Here is a 24,922-nt window from a genome sequence, read left to right as displayed (position 1 = left end):
TTACGGTTTCAGGAAAGAAAGATCCTGCTACGACAACGTAACTCTATTAGTGACAGAAGCGAGAGAGGCATTTCTCAAACAGTTACATATGGGTACCATTTATATCGATATTATGGGAGCATATGACAATGTAAACATAAACAAGCTAATACAGGATTTAGTTGATCTAAAAGTACCAGAAAAAATAACGGCGTTTTTAAGAAACATGATGGGAGACAGATCACTGATATTCATACATCTCGGACAACAAATATGTACCAAAGCGACGAGCAAGGGCCTCCCACAGGGGAGCATCTTAAGCCCGTTACTGTTTAACATCTACATGAGAAATATAAAACTTCACATCCATCAATGGGCATCGTTGAAATCATTTGCGGATGATTACGCAATTTATGTGACGCTACAAGACCTGGATCTATTGGAAAAAATACTTAATGAGAGTCTGGAGAAATTGGACAAATGGCTTAAAAGCAGAAACCTAAGGATCTCTGCTGGTAAAACAAAAGCCATGCTGTTTTCGAACACTGAAAGGGAAATAAACATACAACTAAACGGAGAACCAATACAGCAAACTAAAACGCATAAATTTTTGGGGGTAGTCATCAATGATAAGCTAAAATGGGATGGCCACGTGGAAATGATAAGAAACAAGGGAAAGCAGTACAATAACATATTAAAGGCAGTGACTGGATGGAAATGGGGAGCATCTCCTGATGTTACATTGGCAATTTATAAAGGACTAATACGGGCGACATTAGACTGGGGAAGCCTGGTCTATCAAGACACAAGTGAGAAGAATTGGTTATCAATTAAGAGAGTCCAATATGCAGCTTTGAGAAGTGTCACAGGCTGCATAAAAACAACCCCCATCAATGTCCTACTACACCTGGCTGGCGAGCCGGACTTGGTGAGTAGAGCAAGATTCTTGACGCGGAAATACCTGGCTAGACAGACCTCAAGAAACAATAATCAGTTGGTGCCCATTCTCAGAAGAATGGAATGGAGGGATAATAGAAGAAGAGGCAACGCAGGAAAAACGTTTTTTTCGGCAATTTATAAAATATGGAAAAAGGAACAGGATCAATTTCACCTAATTACTAGATATAACATGCCTAGGACTGAAACACTGGACTACTGGACGAAATTCACTAAGCCAAGAGTAGACTTAGAGACAGGGCGCGAAGTGCTTAAGCACCCGGACGCCAATCTAAAATGGGACCAAGAGATATTCGAGAAGTACAGGGATTCGGTGATAATTTTCACAGACGGTTCCAAGACGTCGGATGGTACTGGGGCAGGAGTTTACTGCCCGTCACAAGGTTACTCAGGAAAAATAAAACTAAACAAGCTAAACTCGGTTTTCGTGGCTGAAATCAGAGCAATTCAAAAGGCAGTACACCTGGCTATACAATGGAATATCCAGGAAAGCACAATATGTACCGATTCAGAATCGGCGCTTAAAGCACTTACCAATGTGAAGCTTAACAAGGAGGATATTAACATTGCCAGAACAAGACAGTTAATAAGAACCGCTCAAGAAATCGGAGTGGATGTAGCACTAGCATGGGTCCCAGGACACAAAGGGATCGTAGGTAACGAGATAGTGGACAAACTGGCCAAAGAAGCAATACTGGAACCTGTCGGGCATGAAAATAACTATGAGTACGAAGAGTTAAAGGAAACAATAACGAACAAACTAAAATCAGAAGCAGAAAAATTCTTGAAGGACTACGCTGTGTCCAAAGGTACTAAATATTTCTTATCAAATCCTAGGATAAGTTTAAAACCTTGGTTTCATGGACTCAACCTGACAAGACATCAAATAGTGGTAAGCAATCGACTCAGAAGTGGACACACACTGACCAGAGCTCATCTAAAGAGAATGAAAATTTTGGAAAGAGAAGAATGTGAATGTGGAGTAGAAGCGCAGACGGTGGAACACCTGATCTGGGAATGTAGATTAGCTAATGAAGTGGACAGACTGGAAATGATAAACAGATTAAAAAACTTTGCTGTTCCAGGACAAGACATACAGACACTGGTGTTGGAATCGTCAGCAGCAGTAGTTATGCACATTGCTAGATTTCTTGACAAGAACAACATAATCATTTAAAACCAGGTAGCATTATGTGTATATGTGGGTATGTATATGTATGTATATGAGTGTATATATATGTATGTATATATACAACTTACTCCAAACCACTAACGCCTACATTCAAATCTATCTCCCCACCTAAACATCACACATGCGCACAAACAGTAAATCAACCACACATTAACCTCAGAGATCTGAGTCATACGTTACATGGTACAAAGTTATAATAAAAGTTTTAAAAAAACACAGGGAATTATTAAACAAAAGTAAAGGAAAAGTTATATAAAAACATATCTAAGAACAAACCCCAGATTAAAAAAAAAAAAAAAAAAAAAAAAAAAAAAAAAAAAAATAATCACAATCTATAACAGATACTGGCACATGGCACTCCAGGGCCGTTAGCCAATCAAGGAAAAAAAAAAAAAAAAAAAAAACAACAAGCTAAAATTATAGGATGCAATTTTGATTTAATAAATGATGAATACATGGACATAATTAACGTTCTTATTAATAAGCCACCCAATTTAATTTTGCAGTAAAAGCGAGAAAAAAAAATAATAATCTAATTTTTTTCAACTTTAAGAAAAATATTTCAACACCGAAAATATTCAAATATTTTCGTTCAGAACTAAATTTTCTCTAGCAATATGCATAAAAATTTTTTTTATTATAATTTTTTAAGGTATCGGTTTTCTTTAATTTTAAGTATTAAATATTTTATTGCAACAACTTTTATAAATTGGAAATTCGAAATAAATGAGTATCAAGCTCAGACAATACAGATTATGAAAACTTATAGAGAGATAAAAGTATTTTCTTCAAAAATGTGATTTCTTTTTCAGAATATACGTAAAACTAAATTATCTGAATCAAATACAATTCAAATGATAGTAGGATAATGGTAATTTGATTCTCATTTCTAAAATCTTTTCGGTATATGAAATTAATGTGACACTGAAGTTAGCCGATGTCTCATAATTTTTTAAGTTTTTTTCAAATCGATAAATTATAAAAAAAAAAGTATTTTTTAAAATTGCTCTTGTAGTTTTTTTAATTTTCTATACGTGCAAATTTTTAGTTTTTTTTTTTTTTTTTTTTTTGTAATTGATTTGTTGAAAAAAAAAATCCGAAAATTTTTAATTGGCTGTTAACTTCAGGATCATAAACTAATCTAGCATTTGATGGTTCTCTCAGCCCTGATTAAAAATTTTAATTAAATACTATTAAAATCCATGTAAATTAAAATCCTTTACATTAAATACTAGTTTTTATCACGTTACAAATTATTTTTTTCTAAACAGGGTAAAAAACTATAAAATTTAACTGATGAATCATTTTATCAAAACCGAAACAGCATTTTCGTACAAATCAATATAAATAAAAAAAAAAATACCATGTAAGCGCTTATGTATAATTTTCATTACATGTTTTGAAATATTTGACAGCAGACGGCACTGTCGACATCGCAAAATCGGCCTTTGGATAAAAAAAAAAAATTCGACTATTTAATAGTTAAGAGCTGTTTAAGAATTCTAATTTACACAGTCTATGGTTGAAAATCAAACTGATAAATTTATTATTATTATTATTGCTATTTTTTTAATCTATTTATGCGCAGTGTGTATGTTTATTAAAGTCGCTGCTGACGCGACATGACATTTATCTGAGTGAAGTGAAAATATCCCTCATTGTATTAAAATATATATATATTATTTGTTGATTTAAAAAAAATGTCATATAGATAGTGATTGAAACTTATTAAGATAAATTATTATATTTAATATTTCAAATATTATGAATAATAGATTTATCAATTAGTAAATTTTATGTTGATTCATTGATTTTAAGTTATACAAAAAATATATTATTTGAAAACTTTTATTTTTGTTTTTTTTTTCTCTATATTTTATTGATATTTTATTAATTTCTTCACAATGAGGAATGTTTATGTTTATCAAAGGACAAGAAACTAATAAAATGACGGCAATGTCTCCTTCAGAAGTGAGTCATTAATATCTTTGTTACTATGGTCGTTATAACTATTAATTCATAATTTTTAAATATTTGTAATACAGTTTATTGTAAAATTATTTTTTAGTCTATATTAATATTCTTATTTATTATAAAATCAAGTTGATAAACTATTCAATGACCTTGATTATAAATCTTATAATTTCTTTGTTGACTATTTAATTTTCTATTCTTTACTTAATATTTTAAGTAAATTTAATCTTACAAAATATTTTTTTCGCTCTACAGAAAATTAAACTCCAAATATAAAATTAAAAGGAAATCAAAATATTTATTATCAGCATTTAAATCCATTTTGTTCTTAGTATAACCTAATAATATAAGAAATCTATATACAACACGTCAAATTATGAATTTATTTTTGTCAAAATTTAACTTAAAAAAAATAAGAAAGCTTGAAAAAATTTTTTTCTTTAAATTTATTCATGCATTAGGAATTTAAAAATTTAATTATTAATAAATAATAATATTGAAATTTTTAAGTTTAATTTTATAAATTTATCTTTATCATTGATTCATCTAATTTCCTTTGATGTATTTATTTAATATTACAGCGGCGACTTCAAAAAGAATTAATGGCTTTAATACGAGAACCTCCACCTGGTGTACAAGTAGATGAAGATCTCGTTGGCCAAAATCTAACTCAATGGATTGTCCACATGGAAGGAGCTAAGGGTACCCTTTACGAAGGGGAACGTTTTCAGTTACAGTTTAAGTTTAGCTCAAAGTATCCATTCGATTCACCGGAAGTAACTTTTATTGGAGGAAACATTCCTATTCATCCGCATGTATACAGTAATGGTCATATATGTTTGTCAATTTTGACAGATGACTGGTCTCCGGCTCTCTCTGTTCAAAGTGTTTGCCTTAGTATTGTATCTATGCTAAGTTCTTGCAAAGAAAAAGTAAATATTTATAATACGAAATTTTTTTTAAATCAAATTTTTTTTTTTTTACTAATTTTATTTATTTTATTTAATACAGAAACGACCACCTGATAATACATTTTATGTGAAAACGTGTAATAAAAATCCAAAGAAGACAAAGTGGTGGTATCATGGTACTATAAATTTATTTTTTATAGATACAATAATTTATTTCAAATAAACTACATGTATGATCATCAATTTTTTTTTTTTCAGATGATAGCGTATAATGACATCTTTTATACGTAAGCGTGAAACGTAAAAATAAAAAATTTTAATTTAAATTCAACTGAATTGGAAAAAAAATATATCAAATAAAACTCAATAGTTCATAAATAAAGTTATGCATTTTTAATCAAGCTGCCATTGATTGCAGCTGTTTTAAATTCAAGTATCAAGTATACACAATATAGAAAAAATATGTATTATGAATACATAAAAATAATATTCTTAAAAAGAAAAAAAAAGTTAACACTTAAATTAAACAAAAAAATAAATAATAAATATATCAAAAAGTATTATAATAGTGTAGTATAATTTGAAGTTGTCAGATAAAAATGAATAAATTGTGAAAGATTAAACATTTCGTGTAATTTAATTTAAGTAGTAATTAAATTGAAATTTTTATTTATAAAAATCCACTTACAAGCTCTTTCTAAAAACACAATGGCGAATTTATCGGTAGAAAATGTATAAGTAGAAGTAGAGGTGAATGTATGTATTTTTAAAAATTATCAAGAAAACATTATGAAATTATGTTTCAAGTACATGATATTTAAAACCATACTAATTATGAGTAAATGTGTAATTTTTATTTACACAAAAGAAGAAACTAATTACAAAATTATGTTTTAAAATAATTTTAGTATACAATGACAATGGAGTATTTTCATTATTATTGAGGGTCATAACACGATCATGCGTTACAGTTACTTGAATTAAACGCTGGTTTTCATCCATTTTTTGACTCTATTTATTTTATTTATACAATTAGTACTATTTTTTTTTCAAAATTTTTATCGATTTCTATTTTTTTTCAGTGTGTAAGAAAATAAAAAACTAACATAAAATACCAAAAATTTTATTAAAAAATAAATATACTTATTTATTATATATTATTTAATAATAAATTAATTACATTAAATATTGAATTGCTTTTATAGTTAAATAAATTGTATTTTTTAATTATAATTATTAAAGAAAAAATAACTATTTGAATTTAAACACACTTTTTTTCTTAGCATCTCCAGGAAGATGCCTAGCACCAAGTAAAAGTCTTGCTTTGTCCTCCTCTTGTGGCATCGTCTCTTCTTGCGGTCCTTTAGGTTTTATTTGTAATTTTTGTTTAATAGCTTGACTCAAAATTACTCGTCTTGAATCGTTTTTCATAGCTAAAAGAAGATCAAGCCAAGTCCAAGTGACATTATGATATTCTAGAGTTGGAATCACTAAACCAAAATCTCTAACATCCTCTAAATTTTTCTCTTTATTACCTTTGTAAGATACTCTTACTGGTACTTCAGGTATTTTAATATAAATAAATAATTTATTTTTATCAGCTCTTTCTTTCATTTTTTCAACATCATCTCGTCGTTCCATTGGAACATAAAAAGATGAATCTCTTTGAGGTGCTTGAGGTTCTTCAATAGCATCGGGATCTCTCTCCGGAAAACAGAATTTTAGCATAGTATTAAAAAATTTTTTAGTAAGGCCTATGGTTAAAGGTGCAACATTTATTTCAAAATGTTCTTTAACAGAAATTCCAGCAACTGGTGCTTTTTCTCTACAAAAAACTCTTAAAGTTCGCTGTCTTTCTACCGGCATATTACTTTGAAGTTCTGTTGGTGTTAAAACTTCAGTATAAATTTGATTTGGCAGAAGATTTGTCATTCTAACATATCCAAGTTCTAAAAGGTGTTCAACAGAATCATCTGTTTTACTTGTTTTAGTATACAAAAAATTTGTGAGTACAAGGTCAGCAATACCAAGTTGTCCGTCAGCATCAGTTAGCCTCCATTGAGCATGTTTAAAACAAATTTCAGCTGATCTAGCTACTGCTGCAGGCTTATCTTTCAGTGTAGTAGAAACTACCGTCGGCGCTGTAGTTTCTTTATAACAACTAAGCATAACATCAAGTTCTTCAGCTTTTGCTCCAAGTTGTTCTTTGCATTCAAATACTCTCACTTCAAGTCGTTCAATTTCACTTAAAAGACTTGGATTTGACTCTTCTGCCAGAGCTTTTTGAACCAAATAAGTTTCTTTCTCAAGTCTTCGCAATTTCGCCACTAAACCACGAACTGTATTCTGTAATTGTTGTATCGGTCGTTTTTGATCTTCAACTGAGTGTAATTGAAGTTGAAATCGCATAATTTGAAGTCGTTCCATTGCTTCTTTTCTCCTCGGTTCTACATATAAAAGAAGATTATTTACAACATCTAAAATCATCGCGTATTGCAGAGAATTCGTGCAAACATCTAAGTCATAATGCATCAAAGTAAATGCATCAGCAGCAGAAAATTCTTTACGTTCCCAGGGTGTGATTTCTTCTCGCGGTGGTGGTGGAACTACTTTTAACTCAGCTGAATCCAATGCTTGGCTATAACCAACATAAAAAAATTCACATTTACATCTTGAAACAATTCTTTGAAGTTGATGCTGTAAACCACCACCCCCGCCAACTGTTTGACTTACAACACCACCGACACTTTGACCTGATCCTACAAGAGCTGGAACATCTGGAAAACCAGAAATTACTGTCGAATCTTTTTCTTGAATATTGTCAACAGTTAACCACATTATATTATCATCGATATTATCATCAATATTTGCGCTCACTGTCGCATAGTACTGCATACATTCCAGAGAACCGACCCAAGTTGTTTTTGATACTAATGTGCGTTCACGCCAAACAGGTCGATGAACTCGCTGTAGTATTTCTGCTTTAGCAGCTGATAAAATTACATAACCACGTGTTTCAATACCTTTAAGAAGTACTTGACTATTAACTAAAGCAATCAACCAGTTTTTATGGAGTACATCATCTTGATTACATGCTGCCAATCCTCGTAATTGTTGTCCTCTTGTTTGTGACGATAAATCATCACTAAAAGCTATTGGTTTATTAGTTGCTTCAGCAACAAGTCGTTGAAGCATACCAGCAGCTTCAGGTTGATGACTTTTGGTTGCAGTTGTTGATGTTGTTGCCGAAGATGTAACTTGAGTTGGTGTATTTTGATTTTCGGTGGTTCTCGTTAGATTTTTTTGAAGCAAAGCATTTGATTCTCGATGAAAACCTTTTAAAGCTGCAGTTGAAAGATTTTTTTTAAGCTGTTGAGTTTTTATGAAAGAATCAAAAAGCGCAAAAGCGACATCACGATTTGTTTTTGTCCAAGCACCTTTTAGATCATGGACTACCAGTCTGTGAGTTGGAGTATCTCCACTTATTTCAGCAACTAAAGCTTCTCTGCCATAACTTACACGAGACACACTGAGACAATAACATTTTTCAACTGGCTGCCGTAGTGATGTTAATCCTTCTTCTGCTTGAAGAGCACTTTTTAACCAAATTTCTGCATCATTCAATTCACAATTCATATAAATAACAGACCATTCGGCTCTCAAACGATGAATTAATCCATCGTTAATAGGATAAAGAGTTAAATTGTGTTCAGAAGAACAAGCTACTCTTCCACCAGTAACTTCAAAGCCTCTCTGCATAGCAAAAGACATCCAGTAACTTACATGAAACCGATGAAAAGCAAGAGTAAGTCTGACTTTTCTGTAGTGTCGACTGAGTTGTTTTTTTCGCGGTCGTATATTTTTAAACAAACGACCTTTACGTGTTGGCCTTGTCGCTCCAGATAAAATGAATTTTAAATTTTCAAACCATCGCAAAGTACTTCCATATAATACTGCAGTCGGAGCACTGGTAGACGTAGGAGAACCCGGTAGTTTTGTTTCTAGGGCAAGACTTACATTTAAATTTTGTGAACGAAAAGCCCGAAATGAATCATGTTCTTGATTACTAGAGTACTCTGGAAGTCTATCGGGAGCACAAGGAATTGCTGCATAATGATCTCGAGAGTCACCGAGGCATACCCAAGCTAATTTTATACCCAACTTAACATTAGGTAAATGAAGTAGTCGACAATCATCATATTTGCTTGCTGTTCTAACATAAACATCCAAGTCACCTTTTACAATTATTTTTCCTAATGTCCAATCAAGCTCAAGACCCGACCAAGTCAATTCCATTTCTTCTGTTGTATTGTAAGGATCCAGTGATGCATGAAGTAAAACTGTGAGTTGTTTAACACATAAAGTTATTCGACCATGAAGTATTAAACGTATTTTATCCCAAAAAGGAAGAGGTGGACTGGGATCTCGAGATGGATGAAGTATTTTTTCAAAACTTAGATTACATTGGGCAATAACAGGCTCCCAACAGGGACCAAATGCATATCTAAATTTATCAATATCCCAGTTAAGATCATGATAATATTTAAGAGAAGTCATTCCTCGTTCAACGACAATATCATCCCATGGTTCACCAATACTTATTCTAATAGTACGTCGTGCTCGAGATGGTGCCAATGCTTCTGCGCCACCAAGTCTACCCCATATACTTAAGCCCTCAACAAGAAGAAGAGGCTGAGGAAAATCACGAAGTTGTAACTTCCATTCTACACATTTTAAAGAAATTCCTCGGACCCAAAGAATATTAAATTCAATTCCTTCTTCTGGCCACGGTGACTCTGAATCCAATTCAACAATTGCTCTAGTTGCTTTATCAATTCCATCAATTGTCGGATCTGCCAGAGCAATTATTTCTAAATCTTGCATTGTCCATGCAAATAGTCGAGTTCTCGATGGTCCTGCTCGTTGCATTTGACGCCATCTTTGAACATAAATTTCAGCATTTTTTTTATTTAAACTCGCATATAATTCTTCAACTTTACCCTGAGGTAGCAGTAAATGCGCACGACATAACTCTTGAACTTTAGCATCAAGCATTGCTTGACGTTTTAAACTTTCATTATATTCATCTTCTAGTAGCTCATAATTATCTCTTAAACGAACTTCAAATGGATCATCACTTACTTCAAAAACCCATTCTTTAATTTTTATAACAAGATCACAAGGCAAAGATTTTTTTTTTGATAAATCAGTTGAGTGAATTTCTTTTAGCCATTTTCTAATACTCATAAGCTCATTTTGAATAGCTTCAGTAAAACAGTGTTCATAAGGAAAACGTGCTTTAGCAGATTCGATAGTTAAAGACCAAGTTTCATTCCAATCTAATTCAAATCCTTCGTTATTTTGTCGTTCAAGTCTTACTTCTTCACTATCTTCAAGTTTAACAAGTTCAACACCCTCAATTGTTATAATATCAACCATATTTAATGATCCTCGAAGATAATTTAATTGCCATTTATTTTGAGTGCACCGAAATTGATCAGATGATAATTCAACAAAATGAGTTTGTGAAATATCTATTGCTAATGTGATACCACCAGTAATTAATAAATCAAATGAACGTTTTGGTTTAAATTGTTTTATTGAATCTGATGAATCTAAAATCTTACGAAATTGTGATGATTCAATCCACAATTGAAGAAGCCGCAGATGAAGATTAGGACTCCATGTAATACTTGTATTATCAAAACTTACACTTACTGAATTAGATGTTAATGCTCCTTTGAATTTTCTAATAGATAAAAATGGGTGCTTCAATACTTGAGAATGTTCATAGACTACAGGTTCATTTTTATTTAATGTTATTGCACATAAACCTTCAGCAACTCCAACAAATCTTTTATTACTTTGTTCAATATTTGCAGAATCTAATCGCACCATAACTGAAAGTTCATTTTCTGCGATAAAGAAAAAATTACAATTTGAAATTTTTAAATTTAATTGATGTATATTTTTTCTAGTGCTCTCTTCTATTTGTTTAGATCCTAACAGTAGTCCATGGTATTCTTGCCAATATGTAATACCTTCTTTTAGAAATCTTGCAAATTCAAGACTCCACTCGGTTCTTAAAGCATCTAGAGCGATTCCAATTGCATTCGGATGTATTGTAGCAACTAGCACACCAACTGATAGGGGACTACCCCAATGATGACAAGTATCTAGTGTGTGAGTAGTATTTCCATTTAATGCACACTTCAATGACTCCATCATTAATTTTATCTTCCAATCTTCATCGTTAGTTGCATATCTGTTGATAGATACGTTAACATGTGAGACACTACATGAAGCTTCCGGAACGACTGGCAAACGTACAACTATTAAACCTTCATGAAGTTCTGCTGTTGTTTGTATTTGAAGCCACGGAAATTTATTTTTAGCTGAAACACTAACTTTTGAATTTGAAATTACTTGATTTTGATTTGCGAGTATTGATTCCCAATCTTGGTAATCATAAGTAATATAGAGATTATGTAATAATGTTTCTACTCTTAACAAATCTTCTCTCAATTTACATTCAATTGATAAAGAACGTAATGAGAGAATTGGCATTTTTGCTTTAATTGAAAATCCTTCTAAATTAAGAGCCAAGTGAATTTGAGGTCCATTAGGTTGAAATTTAGCATTCAATTGAAAATGTTTCATAATACCCTCGAGTTCATGAAATGATCCATCATCTCGACCAATGATTACAGACGAACTACCCACTTTTAAAGTTAGATTCTAAAATTAAATATCAAGTTACTATTTATAAAAAGAATTATTTTTTTTTTAATAATGATAACAAATAATACATGATTGCTTTAATGATTTTACTTTCGGCAAAATTGGTGCTAATCTCGCTAATAAGTTTTGATAATATTCGTTTGTTGGTATATTATGAGGTAGTGGTTGTGGTGACAAAGATTGTCTGTCCCGTAAAAACTGCATAAGTCCTGCACCACCAGAACTCTCAGTTTGCATCACACCAATGTATAATTTCTAAAAAAAAAAAAAATAATAATAATAATATTTAAAAATATTATTTTACATTATTTTTGGAAAAATTATACAATAAAATACCTCTACTGTAAGTTCCCCTTGAGCTTTCAATGTTGCTTCGACACTTCCAGCAAAACTTATTTGTGATAAACAAGCGTCTGATGCATGATGCAAAAGTTTAACTGATCCTCCTGTAATTGTTGCAGAAGCTAAAAGTGTTCTAGCACCATGGACAACACTTCCATCTAAACTTAAGCTTTCAGCGCTGCCATTAACTAACCATCCATTTCCTAAAGCCAATAGGTTCACGTTTTCTACGTGAACAGCCATAAACTAAATCAAGAACATTATTTATATTATTAAATATAATAGAAACAAAAAAAAATATCTTACTTGGACAAATTTGATGATAATTGGTGGAACTGTTTTATTTCTGAAATCTAATGTTAAATCACTATTTTCATTTTTAACACTCGGTGCCACAGGAACATCTTTATTTATTCTGACATCATGCATCACAACAGCAAAAAGTTTTGCGACATCGCTACTAAGTAAACTACTCCGTATAGTAATCTCTTCAATTTGCTAAAAGAAATTAAAGGAAACACACAATAATTTAAAATATATATGAATATAAAAATATAATTATATGTTTATGTATAAGTAAATAAAATAAATACCACGGTGAAGCCATTTTTAGTGATGGTTACATCTCGGAGTATTAAATAAGGAAAAATAATGTGCCCTACCCGAAGATGAATTTTGTATTTCCGTTTTACTAGCCAAGCTAATCCTCGCGGAAGGATCCTAAAGAAAAATAAAATATTATTAAACATATTACTTAAGAAATTATATATAATAATAGTAATAATGATAATAAATAATACACTTGATATACATACCATGTAAAACTACTATAGATTATTACAAAAATAAAACAGACAACAACTAATGGTGTCATATTGTATTATTCCGTTTCTTTTTGGTTTCTGGACATTTTATACACCTCAATACCAAGTATTTTACCTGTAAATATATTATTTTAAATTATTAATTAAAATCTTCCACAATTCATACTTTAATAAAAGTTTATCGCATAAATATTCCAGATAAACTTTTAGTGGGATATAAAATTAAGAATTAAATAACTAATATTTACAGTAAACGTGAATTTAGGCATTTGAGTATTTAAAAAATTATTCATTAAAAATTTAGTAATAAGCTTCAAGTAAATAAATTATTAATCTATGAAAAACATGTACAAAGTGACGAGACTAATAGACGAACAGTGATTATTTTATTTGATAAATGAAAAAAAATTAGAATTATAATTTTGATCTTTTTTTGCACAATTTAAATACTTTTATTTATATAAAAGTTACTTGAGATCTTTAAATAGTTAAATATTAACTTATAAATTAGGGTGACCCAAAAAAACCGACTATATTTTTTTTTTCGAGTCTCTTATGAAAATTTGTTGGCTTAATATGTTTGAAGCCTCTCCTAAAATCAGCTCGATAAAAAATTTTCAAGAGGTCGCTCACGAATTTTGAAAATATCTAAAATGATCGAAATTCGGATTTTTATGCTCTAAACTTTATCTTTCTCGGGATAGCTATAATTTATATTTGTGAAATCATGACTACGCTGGAAATTTTAGCCCAAAATTTAAATATTTAAACGTCGCTCAAGAATTCTGAATGTTTCCGAATACTGTCTTTTGGACGTTTTCAAGCGACCGTTAAATATTAATAATAAAGCTTCCCGACTTTTTCACCGTCAATTTATATCATAATGAATAAAAATATAACCCTAGAGATAGAAATAATAAGTTATTTACATACTTTTTTATTTTTTAATTCAATTTTTAGGTTTTTTTGCTTATTCAAAACTTACCCAATTTTATTGTTTGAGACTGTCCTCCATATTTTCGGTTATGCAAAAGTTATATTTTAGTGAAATGACAATAATTGAGTTATAAAAAAATACAGAAACTAATTCAAAGTATTAGTTACATATTATCAGTTAATATTCAAAATTCTTGAGCACCGTAGAATACTTAAATTTTGGGCTGAAATTTTCAGCATAGTCGTGATTTTACAAATATAAACTATTGCTGCCACGAGAAAGAAAAAATTTAGAAAAAAAAAATCCGAATTTAAATCATTTTTGATATTTTCAAAATTCATGAGCGATCTCTTGAAAATTTGTTATCAAGCTGATTTTTGGAGAGGCTTCTTAAAACACCTTGAACCAGCGAATTTTCATAAGAGACTCGAAAAAAAAAATAGTCTGTTTTTTTTTTTGGTCACCCTAGTATACATTGCTTACGAAAACTGAAAAATTCTTTCAATAGCTGTCCTACTACTGGATTTATTACCCCAAATAAAGTTTATTGGATAAGTGCTATTGAAAAAAACGATTCAATGTGTATATAGAAAATTATAAGTTTAAAAATGAATTTAAATTTAAATATCTATATTACTATATATACAGATAAACATTTGATTTTCGGAATTTTAGAAGCTTCAAATTCGATGTTTATATTATTTATAAAAATTATTGTATTACTCCGATATACAAAGGAAAGTAAATTTCAGTTTCAGAAAAATATTATTTAAAATATTGTTGTTATAGTGGCAATACCATATTTTTCTTGAATCAAGTAAATCATCATTCTTCTTTAAATAAATTTATTTCTATTGAAAGAATTGTCCGTAAAGCAAATGATTTATTTGAATTCACAAATAATCTTACTTAGAATAAAGAGATAATTTATTACTCATCTTCCTCAAAAAATTTTTCCAATAATGCATAATTTGATAGTTGAGGCGAAGAATAAATACATACGATTTTGATTTTGATTCATTACTTGTTAAGGCTGGGATTCAAAAATGATCAACAATACCAACATTAATGATTAAAAGTCTATTTAAAATATTAATATTTATTAAAAATTAATTAATATTTAGTTAATTATAAATACAGCCTGGTCATTAGAATACCTTTTAGATTAGATCCAAAGACCAGGCATTAAGGCTCCAAGCTATACCATGAATTTGTAACAGTAATTTATATAAAGCCTTGTGAGGTTTTTTTGGTACTTTAATTAAAAAATTCCGAATTTGAAAATTGTTATCAAGGTGGCGTTACCTCTTAATGACCCTGACGAAGTCATGTCAATAAAAACATTACTAAAAGTTAAGTTTTAAAGTCGCGATTGAAATTTATTCAAAAATATTAACAAAATGAATAATAATTATTTATTCAAAATAATTTTTGTAAGTTTATGAACATCTGCAATTCTTAAAAAAAAAATAATTTATATAATTTCATATTTATTTGCTATGTAATGTCACAAGTAACCCATGTAACTTATTAGATAATTGCAAGTCAGCAAATGTAATAGCGATTGTATTGATAATTTATCTGACAGTAATCAAATTACTTTGCACTAAATAAATTATAATTAATTCCTTTCAATAGTCTCCGAGTAATATTAATAAAATTTCGTTTATTCACAAATTATATTGAGGTTAAAATTAGGTTATACAGAAACTTATAAACGTTTCATTTATTTAACTAATCTTATAAATAATTACAAAAAAGTTGTCTCTTAGTAGTTTTGTTTGTATCTTTATTCTGTAAAATTAACATACCTTCATCGAAGTCAACTTGTTTTAACAAATACATAAAAACTAATTATGCCTTAATGTTTTTAGTGTCATTTTATTTAAATAAAATCTATTTAAAGAAATGAACTCATTAAATATTTGATCACATACGTACACATCGAAAGACATGTACTTTAACATGATTTATGAAAATTAATGGACTGTCATAGCCAACAAAGAAGAAATATTAATGGGTATTTATTTTTTTGGATAAATGTATTTGTTTATTTAATATAAATTGTTGAATCTAATCACTCACTTTAAAATGTTATTTTTAAATGATAATAGATTTTATCAAATTTTGTTTACATTTTCACAGTTTCGACAAAAATGTTCAGACATATACTACTACTCCATCTATGAATATGTATGTCCCTAATAGCCACTTTACTTGAAATTGACAGTAATTTGACGTTGAAATTACCTGAAATTTTGATGCCCGAATTCGCCGACAATTTGACAGCAAAAGTTGGAAAGAAAAATTTTCGGTTAATTTTTCCTCAATTTAGAGGTAACTTTTTACTAGAAAAAAAAAGGAAAAAAATTCTTAGAATTGAGGTACTTCTACTATTGTGCTTAACAGCTTTTGCGCCGAAACCTCGCTATAAGACTATCGCCGTTTTGCGTTTTATTTATGTATTCAGTTCAACTCTGCTCTATTATACAGTGAATCTATTTTATATATAGTCATAAATAAACAGAATTTTGTCGTTCTTTTCTGTTAATTAATTTTTTGATACCACGAAATTTTAAGTATTCTTTATGGAAATACATTATTTAATCTACAATCTTTATGTATGTACATTTTATCTCGATTTTAGTCGTACTGGTCGTTAGTCTTATAGCGAGGTTTAGACGCAAAACTTTTGTTGAGTTGTTGGTGAGGGAAGCGTTCCGATCGAGTTTTAACAAATTGAGAGAGGAAGAGTCTTAGAACGCGTAGTCTTATAACGAGGTCCTACTGTACATAAAAAATAACTATTTTCAGCCTCTTTATGTTGGAAGGTGATTTCATATATATGTGTCTATGGGTAAAATTAAGCAGTAACTGGATCATAGTTTTAATATTAAATAATTTTATTATCAGGGGTTCAATATTATAAATGATATAATACTTGATAATCGAGCTATTACATAAGTTGTTTTGTTTGTTGTTTATTGTTAGAAATTCAATCTATTTATTTCTAGCTATTAATATTTGTTGAATTTTTATACTTTTAATTGCTATAAACAAGTGTGTATATATATCAACTTATAAGAGTTAATTTATATACTTTACAAAAAAAGTGAAATATCCCACATAAGATCAATTTTTTTTAAAGATGCAATGTCAATATGTACTCGTTCAAAATTTATTACAATTGAAATAATTTTATTCTTTACAAAAAAAATTGAAATTAAAAAATACCGAGTAGAAGATAAAGTTTGGAGTAAAAAAAATTACCGTTGTAAGTGTAAAAATTAAGAAGAAAAAAAAAAGTTTAGTGTACTTGGTCTGCGGAAATATGATAATTACATGCAGCAGAATTCAATTTTTCTTCCTAACATGATTTTAATTACTCATTTCAATCGAATTATTATTTTAAAAAGTCGATTACACAATACGCTTGCGCGAAAAGTTCATTTGTGCGCATGCGCGATAAATTTATTTGCGCTCATGTGCAAAGGCGAGGTGTCTACGACCACTCATGACATCACCATTTGACAACTATTTAAATCATAATAATTATTATTAATTAATTAAAAATAAATAAAAGTTATTTTATAAAAAATCGTATAGGTATCGAACAAACAAAAGATGAGCAATTTAATAGTTTGAAAAATTTTAAGAAAAGTCTTGATGTTTACTTCGATAAAGAAAAAAAAATTTTTGTATTTTTAATTATCAATAAATAATTAAAAAATTAATTAATAAAGAGAGCAACAGCAGATTTTAATTGAGCATTTTGTGAGCAATTAAGAACACTTATTCATTACTCCCGGCTGTCACAGTTTCATGCCAACTTTTTCTCCATAAAATACACGTCTTATTTCAATCTTACAAAATTTTCAGCCCTATAATCTGAGTAGTCTCTATGATCTCTGTCTCATCGGTCTCCAGAAGTGAATCAGTATTGAACGGGAATAAATAAACCGTTTATTCTTTTTCTATATACATATATGTAGACAGAATACTAGGGTTTGAAATGTAAACTAGGCCATTGTAATAAGAGTAATAAAAAGAAAGCTTTTTTTATATGGTATTTTTTTTCCAAACTTTTAATGATTGTGTACAAGCCTTTAGATTGCAATTTTGCTCGGAGTTTGGAGTCAGCTGATCGTGAATACACGTTTTTATCATCTAATTTTTATCCGTTTGTATAGGAAGTAATCAAGAAATATTATTCTAGTCAAAACTAGTAGGATTCTATTAATATAAAATATTATGGATGATACTAATCTCAGGTGTGTATGACAATTAAGTATAAATTAAGCTTGAGATAAAAATAATAATTTTTTGCAAAATTTATTAATTATTTCATTAATTTCCCGCTTTGAAAAATTTTTTTGTTTTTTAAACCTGAAAATCTTGAAAATTAATTTTTTATGATTATTTTAAAGCAAAAAAATCATTAAATTTTTTTATCTTCAAGTCTTAATATTGATCAGCAAAAAAAATTTTTTTTTATAGATTCATACTTTTTTAACGGTGAAATAATTAAAATAATGCTTATGATAATTTAGTTAAAATATGTATCTTATCTTTACAATATAGTAAAATATGTTTTTGATAATCTTGAAGTGAAATCAAAAAATATTTATTAATGTCTTTTATTTTGCGATAATTTAGTGTTTATCAATAAAAAATACACCTATACTCATTTTAATTCTTAATCTGTGGAATATAAATTTTTATAAATAATATATTTGGAGCATTTTATATAAAATTAATGAGTCGTTAATTTTTTTAAAACCAATGTAGGATAAAAGTACCGGCTTTAACACTACGATATTCATAGACACAATACTATATTTTTCTATAGATAAATATAAAAAATATTGTTACTATCATAAGCATGGTTACCTTAAATCATTTTATTAAAATTCTTAGTATCTTAAACAGGTACTTAGTATCCAAAATCAGTATATGCATATATTGTTGTAAATTTTAATTGTATTATCTGTAAACGTGCATTATCTTTCAATGAATGTCATTTATATCAATTGACTTTTTTTAGAAACGATTCTTCAAATGTTGCTATTATTCGAGAAGTATATGATGGTGCGAATGCTCATGAAACCTTCGAATATGAATTAGAGAGAGCACTTGAAGCAAAATGTAATTTAATTGTTATTGAACCTTCAAAATTAGGTGATGAAACATCGAGATGGATAACAGTTGGAAACTGTTTACATAAAACAGCATCAATTTCAGGATTAACAGCTATTGTTACAGGTACAGTAGTAATGTAATAATAGTAATTTTTTATTGTAAAATAAATTTCAACAACAATAGAATATAAATATTATTACATTTATTTGTTTACATTTATTTATTTGTTCATATGTAATACGTTTTCAGGTGTGCTTTGGGGTGATAAACCTTATATTTGTAGTACTTTCGGTATCACTGCTTTTATCACATGTGGACTTTACACTGTATCCTGGCAGTTTGATCCATGCTGTCAGTATCAAGTTGAAACGGACACTAGTAAATTACCTCATGTAGAGTTGCTTGCAATTCTCGGACCGTGTTCACCGACATTTCTTGTACGAAAAGATGATAAACGACGAAGAATACTTCATGGGACCATTACAATTGCCGCAATGAGTATCTGTGCATGGAGACTATATCAAGCATTTAAATGAAATGGGTGATATGTTTAAAATAGTTATTTCACGTTATAAATGTAAATATTAAAAGATAATTCAATTCTCCTTCATTATCATTAAAAAAAAAAAAAAAAAAAAAAAAATTAATTTAATTTATTTAAAGCTCCTTTTTTTTTTATAACGAATCACTTAGTTCTTTATATTAATACTTTATTTACTCCTCTTTCCTTTGACCCATTCAATTTTAATGTTTTAATTAAGTTTTTTCACAAGGAAAGAATGGAATTTCTCATTTATGTAAATATTAAATATCGTATTTTAATATTTTAAGACAGAAAAATTTTTGTTCCTACGATAAAATTATTCGACTTTTTTAAAAATCTGTTCACGAAGATGGTAATTGATGGATAATTAGACCCATTACTTAGAAAAAAAATTTAGAAATAATTAATTAGATTCCAGATCATGAGTTTAAGGTTAATTACAAAAATACATTTTAAAAAAGAAAAATTATTAATAAAATAATTATATTTTCTTTTGATTTATTATTGATTTATAAATTGAAAATAACATAAATATTAATAATTAATCACAAATATTAGATGGATTAAAATTACATATTACATATATTTAAGAAATTTTTCACTTCTCCAGGCAAGACCACGAGTCGTTAGATTCATCAGAAGATCAAGAAAGTGGAAACTGCATCTGGTCTGGTCCCGAGTAATTATAGATAATAGTATCTGATGTGTTTGGAATAGCGTATACTTGCTCATCATAAATTGCTGAATTCGATGCATCAGTCTTTCCGTTACCGGCAGGTGCACCTGTACCTTGTGGATTATCACCTTTTGTTGCCTCACGATATTTTTGTAGATAAATTTTTAAAGGTTCAACATAATTATCGAAACCTAGTGTTGTCATAGCAAATAAAATATCTTCACCATTTATTGTCTTACGTTTTTCCATGTAACATCGGTCACTAGCTTCTGATGTTATAAATGATATGAATTCCGATACACATTCTTGTACACATTCGCGGGCATCTTTCGCTATTTTTCCGGCTTCAGGAATTGCTTTTTTCATTATTTTAGCTACATTTGCTATTGGTAAAAAACGATCTTGCTCACGTAATGGACCAGCAGGTCCACCACTTCCTCCACTGTGTAATGGATCGCCTCCCCCGTGATTTGAATCATCAGTATTCTCTGGATCATCTACAATAATTTAACTTTTATAGTATAAATTTAAACTTTAGTCAGGTACCGTTTAATCTATCAATTAATAATTTAAAATATCCCACTAAAAATGTTTGCCAAACTTGTTTTCACCTCAAACACGTAACAGTTTTGTAAATTTTTAATTGTTTTTCTATAAAATTCACAAAAGAATTAGGTTTTTGATTGTTAATTCTAACTAAACTAAAAACATAAAACTTTCAAATAACTCAGAAATAAAAATAAAATGTGATTTAGTCATTGAAGGATAGTAAATAATATAAGAGGTTAAGGTTAATAAAAAAAAATTTTACCTTCTAGATCATCTGATTGAACTCCAACGTAATTAGCAGGCATTCCACTGCTGGTATAATATGACGTTGCTGGTGGATTAGTATCATCTCCACTTTCTCCACTATTATCCATTGTTTACAATTTATTAAATATTTTTTATGTACTTCACTAAATAACAATACTTAACTTACGATTGACAAATGAAAACAATCACACGGCGACCTTAATTTATTTCTTTCCAAGTACATGCAATGATACCAACATTATTATTATTATTTTTCCAAGAGTGATGGCCTAAGAGGTTGATGGAACTGTTATTTTAGCGGCGTTTTCAAATTCAATATGGTTTTTAGTCTAGGCAAAATCATTGTCTAATTATTAATGTTGCTTACCACTCAAAACAAATTCCAAGTTTTTTTTGTATAAAATTATTATAAATAGTTTTCGAAGTTTAAAAAAAATAAATTTGACATTAAGACTTTCTTTGTTGTAATTGTAGTTTTCATATTAATGATTTAAGGAAAGGAGAAACAATCTTATTTAGGAATTTTTCGAACAACTTTGTTTATAATATTAAAAGAAAAAGACAAATAACTTTATAAAATAAAAACGAAGTCATTAATGGTTTTTATGACATTTTCGTTTATTCACTGATCACTCTATTTACAGAACGAAGTCATTTAATAATTAATATTTTTTACTGCTTCACTGTTATTAATACAGGAATTGATAAGGAAAAATTATGAATTGGAAGGGAAAACAGGCCATATGTTTATTGCCGTAATTAGTATACTGATTATAAACCGAAATTCTACAAAACAAATTACATTGATATAAATTATATTTTACATACAATAATTAATGATAAAATTTTTTCAATTTAAAATATCGGCAGTGTAGCTCTCGTTAATATATTTAAATTGAAAATAAATACTGAGAAATGATAAAAATGTATTATGTAATTTAATACAATTAATAATTAACTAATCGAGTGATTACTTTTCCTTTGTATTAAAGATAGTGAGTGAATTCATCTAGAGTAATTATTTGTTTCCTGAACTGTATTTTTCATTTTTTTTTTATTTTTTTTATTTGTTTTTATGAATTATTTATTTATCTAATCAACAACCAGCAGCCGCTGGATTTGAACATTTTTAAGCGACGCCGTACTTCTTTTTGAGAGATTCGGGCATTTCTGGTGGTGGTGGTCTTGGCATACGAAGGTATACCTTGACGGCATCATAAATGAACCATTGAGCAGCTGTAAGTGTACCAATCATTACGATCCTAGGTCCAAGTCCTTTCCATACTCCACCAAATCCAAGTTTCTTCAATACATCTACGGCCGTTGCTCCTTTTTCTTGGTTAAGTTTTGATACAACCTAAAATTTTATATTTAGATGATATTATTGTTATTTATTCCTATCAATTTTTTGTTAGTAATTTTTAAGTGTTGATAATTACAGAGTCAGCTGGATGAGATACTACAGCGCAAAAAACACCAGCTATGTAACCGGCAGCAAAAGTAACAACCAATTGATCGCCTTTGGAACATTGTTCACGTGGTTTGGGTACGACATACTTGTAGAGCAGCTCAACGGTACGTTCAAAACAAGCAAACTTCATCATAGTGTATGGAATTTGACGAAGCCAAAGAGGAACTAGACCTTTGTAGAAGCAACCAATACCTTCTTCACCCATCATTTTTGGTAGGGCTTGACGAAGAGTGTCTGCGTAACCAGGCATGGTCTGGATACGAACCTAAATTAAAAAAATATATTTTGTTATTTACATTATAAATACTTAAATTTATAATTAAGTAATATAAAGTACTTGTTAATTACCTTGGCCGCTTCCATAGGTGCAAGGGCAATGTCAGCAAAGAATTCAGCAGATGCTGAAGAAACTAAGTACAAACTTGTTCTGTATTCATATGAAAGTTCCTCACCAATCAATGCAGAATAGTAGACTTTGAAGACTTCATACAGACCAAATTTAAACATTCCTTGCATCGAGTAGCCGAAGAAAGTTGGTGCCCAACCTCTAGCAAGCCCTTTCATTCCACTTTCTTGGAGACTCACCTATGTTTTATTTTATTTAAAAAAATGATTATAATAAATAAATAACATTAATGTTTAAAATGAGTAATTATTATAAAATAATATACCTTGAAACCAGTGACAACGTTTTTGTATTTATCAGGATCCACTTGAATACGACATTTCACTAAATCCAGTGGTGTTACCATCGTGTGAGTAAGCCCACAAGATAAAATACCACCAAGACCGCATAGCACAAAGTAATGATTTGATCCAAATTCGCAGCTATCTACAATCACAGAAAAGACAAGAAAAATTAAATTAAATTAAACTTATTCAATTTAGTAAAACTGTCGAATATTGATTTCCATTATAATAATCAAATAATTATTATATAAATTAATAGTCAATGATTAAAAAAAAAACTTTGTTAAACAATAATTATAATAATTAAAATTTTTTCAATGGAAAGAAAATCATTCATAAAAGTGACACAAAAAAAAAAGTAAGCAAGGTCTGCTTGATTGAGTACGTATGTTGTATTTTTAGGGTATCGTTTATTTTAAACTGTTGTCCGCAATCCAAGCATTAGTAACCCTGAATCAAGGTCGGTCAGTCAGATGATAAACATTGGTTTTTTAAATTATCATTTTTACTTTTGCCGTTTTTTAATTTTTATTATTAATCTATTATTGCTTAATAATTTGTTTTAGTTTTTATTATTTAAATTACGTGGTACATAATTAACTTTAAATTCATTTATTCTTTAAATTACAAAAGTAATTATAATTTACCAAATTTATCTATTGATAAGAGGGTAAATGAAGATTATCTTCGAGGTCATTAAGACCTCTATACCTTGACAAAATGGACGTCATTATGCAATTACTCCCGCGCGGTTGCTCCACTGACACGGCATGAGAGTAAAATACATAGCTAACCTCATGTATAACTCTTATATAATTCATCTTTATTTTATTTAAACAGTGAATTTAATATTTAAAGTATTTCATTAAAAAAATTTTTTTTTTAATTTATATAACATGAATGACTTCTTTTTTTTTTTTAAATTTCTATTTCAATTACAAGTTCAGATGAAGTTCAAGTCACATGACATTAGATTGACTTTCGATTTGACAAGTGGAAAAAAAAAATTTGCACTTGAATCATTTATCGCAATTAAAAATGAATTTTAAACTATCGATTAGAGTAAAATAAATTGAAGAAATTATATTTCAAGATTTAATATTTAAAAAAAAAATGTAAAAAATTACTTACCACCTTCTGCTACGCTAAAAGCACCAATTTTACGACCTGGAATTAAACTTTGACTGTTATCATTTTGTCCCTGACATTTGGCAGTTGAAAAAGGTGTTACGAATGGATTCATCTTTGAGGCTTCCAACATTGACGACCACATTTTTGCCCTTAGTACTTTTTAATTCTGCACTTCACAATAAAACTACAGAAAAAATGATTAAAAAATATAAGTAGAAATAAACAAATCTTTAATTGATGTAATGAATTAATGGGATATAAACTTGAATTAAGATAAATAAAATTTTACAAATTTAATAAAATAGACAGAATTTAATTCAGACCTGGTGCCGACTGACCCTCGTCTCCGTGCAGTGGAAATAGAGTGGAAGTGGAAGAACGAAAAAGAGACTAATGCCGTATGCTAGTGTAAAATATAGATATGAAACTCGATGTTTAATTTTAATGACAAATATTTCAAATGTCTCCTGTAGAATTGTTATTGACTGTTGGTGGTTCTTTTCGCTTATCAATAATCGATACAGAATAACAACCGCCATATTGTCGCTGGTGTCGATTACGTCAGTTGTTTTTCTCATTTATTATAAAGTTAATGCCA

General features: G+C 29.1%; 5 protein-coding genes across 9 annotated transcripts; 2 read left to right on the top strand and 3 right to left on the bottom strand.

The window, feature by feature from the left end:
• The first annotated feature begins 3,734 nt into the window (after positions 1-3,734).
• Positions 3,735-6,206, top strand: LOC130671004 (ubiquitin-conjugating enzyme E2 W). The gene is made up of 4 exons (XM_057474672.1): positions 3,735-4,099; positions 4,684-5,034; positions 5,114-5,189; positions 5,272-6,206. Exons 1-4 carry the CDS (start codon positions 4,040-4,042, stop codon positions 5,283-5,285), a joined length of 501 nt encoding a protein of 166 aa, XP_057330655.1. The 5' UTR covers positions 3,735-4,039; the 3' UTR covers positions 5,286-6,206.
• A 58-nt stretch (positions 6,207-6,264) lies between these two features.
• On the bottom strand, positions 6,265-16,031 carry LOC130670996 (protein hobbit). 4 transcript variants are annotated; one of them, XM_057474653.1, is made up of 7 exons: positions 15,943-16,031; positions 12,912-13,035; positions 12,690-12,816; positions 12,403-12,594; positions 12,091-12,342; positions 11,845-12,009; positions 6,265-11,751 (listed from the first exon to the last, which is right to left on the bottom strand). In XM_057474653.1, exons 2-7 carry the CDS (start codon positions 12,968-12,970, stop codon positions 6,265-6,267), a joined length of 6,282 nt encoding a protein of 2,093 aa, XP_057330636.1. In that variant the 5' UTR covers positions 12,971-13,035; positions 15,943-16,031. The 4 variants fall into 4 exon arrangements, with proteins under 4 accessions (XP_057330636.1, XP_057330634.1, XP_057330637.1 ...); XM_057474651.1 differs by lacking the exon at positions 15,943-16,031 and adding an exon at positions 15,669-15,902; XM_057474654.1 differs by lacking the exon at positions 15,943-16,031 and adding an exon at positions 14,767-14,785.
• A 1,188-nt stretch (positions 16,032-17,219) lies between these two features.
• Positions 17,220-19,636, top strand: LOC130671003 (transmembrane protein 11 homolog, mitochondrial). 2 transcript variants are annotated; one of them, XM_057474670.1, is made up of 4 exons: positions 17,220-17,895; positions 17,961-18,128; positions 18,902-19,119; positions 19,246-19,635. In XM_057474670.1, the coding sequence occupies exons 2-4, from the start codon at positions 18,109-18,111 to the stop codon at positions 19,530-19,532; spliced, it is 525 nt and encodes a 174-aa protein (XP_057330653.1). In that variant the 5' UTR covers positions 17,220-17,895; positions 17,961-18,108; the 3' UTR covers positions 19,533-19,635. The 2 variants fall into 2 exon arrangements, with proteins under 2 accessions (XP_057330653.1, XP_057330652.1); XM_057474669.1 differs by lacking the exons at positions 17,220-17,895; positions 17,961-18,128 and adding an exon at positions 18,657-18,786 and having other exon boundaries at positions 19,246-19,636.
• Positions 19,637-20,006: 370 nt separating this feature from the next.
• Positions 20,007-21,265, bottom strand: LOC130671002 (uncharacterized). The gene is made up of 2 exons (XM_057474668.1): positions 21,028-21,265; positions 20,007-20,713 (listed from the first exon to the last, which is right to left on the bottom strand). Exons 1-2 carry the CDS (start codon positions 21,137-21,139, stop codon positions 20,184-20,186), a joined length of 642 nt encoding a protein of 213 aa, XP_057330651.1. The 5' UTR covers positions 21,140-21,265; the 3' UTR covers positions 20,007-20,183.
• Positions 21,266-21,625: 360 nt separating this feature from the next.
• Positions 21,626-24,744, bottom strand: LOC130670999 (phosphate carrier protein, mitochondrial). Its single transcript, XM_057474666.1, has 6 exons — positions 24,648-24,744; positions 24,325-24,508; positions 23,175-23,335; positions 22,852-23,088; positions 22,472-22,768; positions 21,626-22,389 (listed from the first exon to the last, which is right to left on the bottom strand). The coding sequence occupies exons 2-6, from the start codon at positions 24,464-24,466 to the stop codon at positions 22,162-22,164; spliced, it is 1,065 nt and encodes a 354-aa protein (XP_057330649.1). The 5' UTR covers positions 24,467-24,508; positions 24,648-24,744; the 3' UTR covers positions 21,626-22,161.
• Between the last annotated feature and the right edge of the window lie 178 nt (positions 24,745-24,922).

Source organism: Microplitis mediator, chromosome 7 (genome assembly GCF_029852145.1).
Source record: "Microplitis mediator isolate UGA2020A chromosome 7, iyMicMedi2.1, whole genome shotgun sequence".
Lineage (NCBI taxonomy): Eukaryota > Metazoa > Arthropoda > Insecta > Hymenoptera > Braconidae > Microplitis > Microplitis mediator.
This window is presented reverse-complemented; position numbering and strand designations above follow the sequence as displayed.

Bases quoted from the DNA above. Each gene is read 5' to 3' on its own strand.
- LOC130671004 (XM_057474672.1), top strand. From the start codon at position 4,040: ATGTTTATGTTTATCAAAGGACAAGAAACTAATAAAATGACGGCAATG. The intron at 4,100-4,683 runs GTGAGTCATTAA...TTAATATTACAG, and splicing joins CGGCAATGTCTCCTTCAGAA to CGGCGACTTCAAAAAGAATT. The intron at 5,035-5,113 runs GTAAATATTTAT...TATTTAATACAG, and splicing joins TAAGTTCTTGCAAAGAAAAA to AAACGACCACCTGATAATAC.
- LOC130670996 (XM_057474653.1), bottom strand. From the start codon at position 12,970: ATGACACCATTAGTTGTTGTCTGTTTTATTTTTGTAATAATCTATAGT. The intron at 12,595-12,689 runs GTATTTATTTTA...AATTTCTTTTAG, and splicing joins CTAAAAATGGCTTCACCGTG to CAAATTGAAGAGATTACTAT. The intron at 12,010-12,090 runs GTATTTTATTGT...TTTTTTTTTTAG, and splicing joins AAGGGGAACTTACAGTAGAG to AAATTATACATTGGTGTGAT.
- LOC130671003 (XM_057474669.1), top strand. From the start codon at position 18,740: ATGGTTACCTTAAATCATTTTATTAAAATTCTTAGTATCTTAAACAG. The intron at 18,787-18,901 runs GTACTTAGTATC...GACTTTTTTTAG, and splicing joins ATTCTTAGTATCTTAAACAG to AAACGATTCTTCAAATGTTG. The intron at 19,120-19,245 runs GTACAGTAGTAA...ATACGTTTTCAG, and splicing joins ATTAACAGCTATTGTTACAG to GTGTGCTTTGGGGTGATAAA.
- LOC130671002 (XM_057474668.1), bottom strand. From the start codon at position 21,139: ATGGATAATAGTGGAGAAAGTGGAGATGATACTAATCCACCAGCAACG. The intron at 20,714-21,027 runs GTAAAATTTTTT...AAATTATTGTAG, and splicing joins TCAATCAGATGATCTAGAAG to ATGATCCAGAGAATACTGAT.
- LOC130670999 (XM_057474666.1), bottom strand. From the start codon at position 24,466: ATGTGGTCGTCAATGTTGGAAGCCTCAAAGATGAATCCATTCGTAACA. The intron at 23,089-23,174 runs GTATATTATTTT...AATAAAACATAG, and splicing joins ACGTTGTCACTGGTTTCAAG to GTGAGTCTCCAAGAAAGTGG. The intron at 22,769-22,851 runs GTAATTAACAAG...TTTTTAATTTAG, and splicing joins CACCTATGGAAGCGGCCAAG to GTTCGTATCCAGACCATGCC.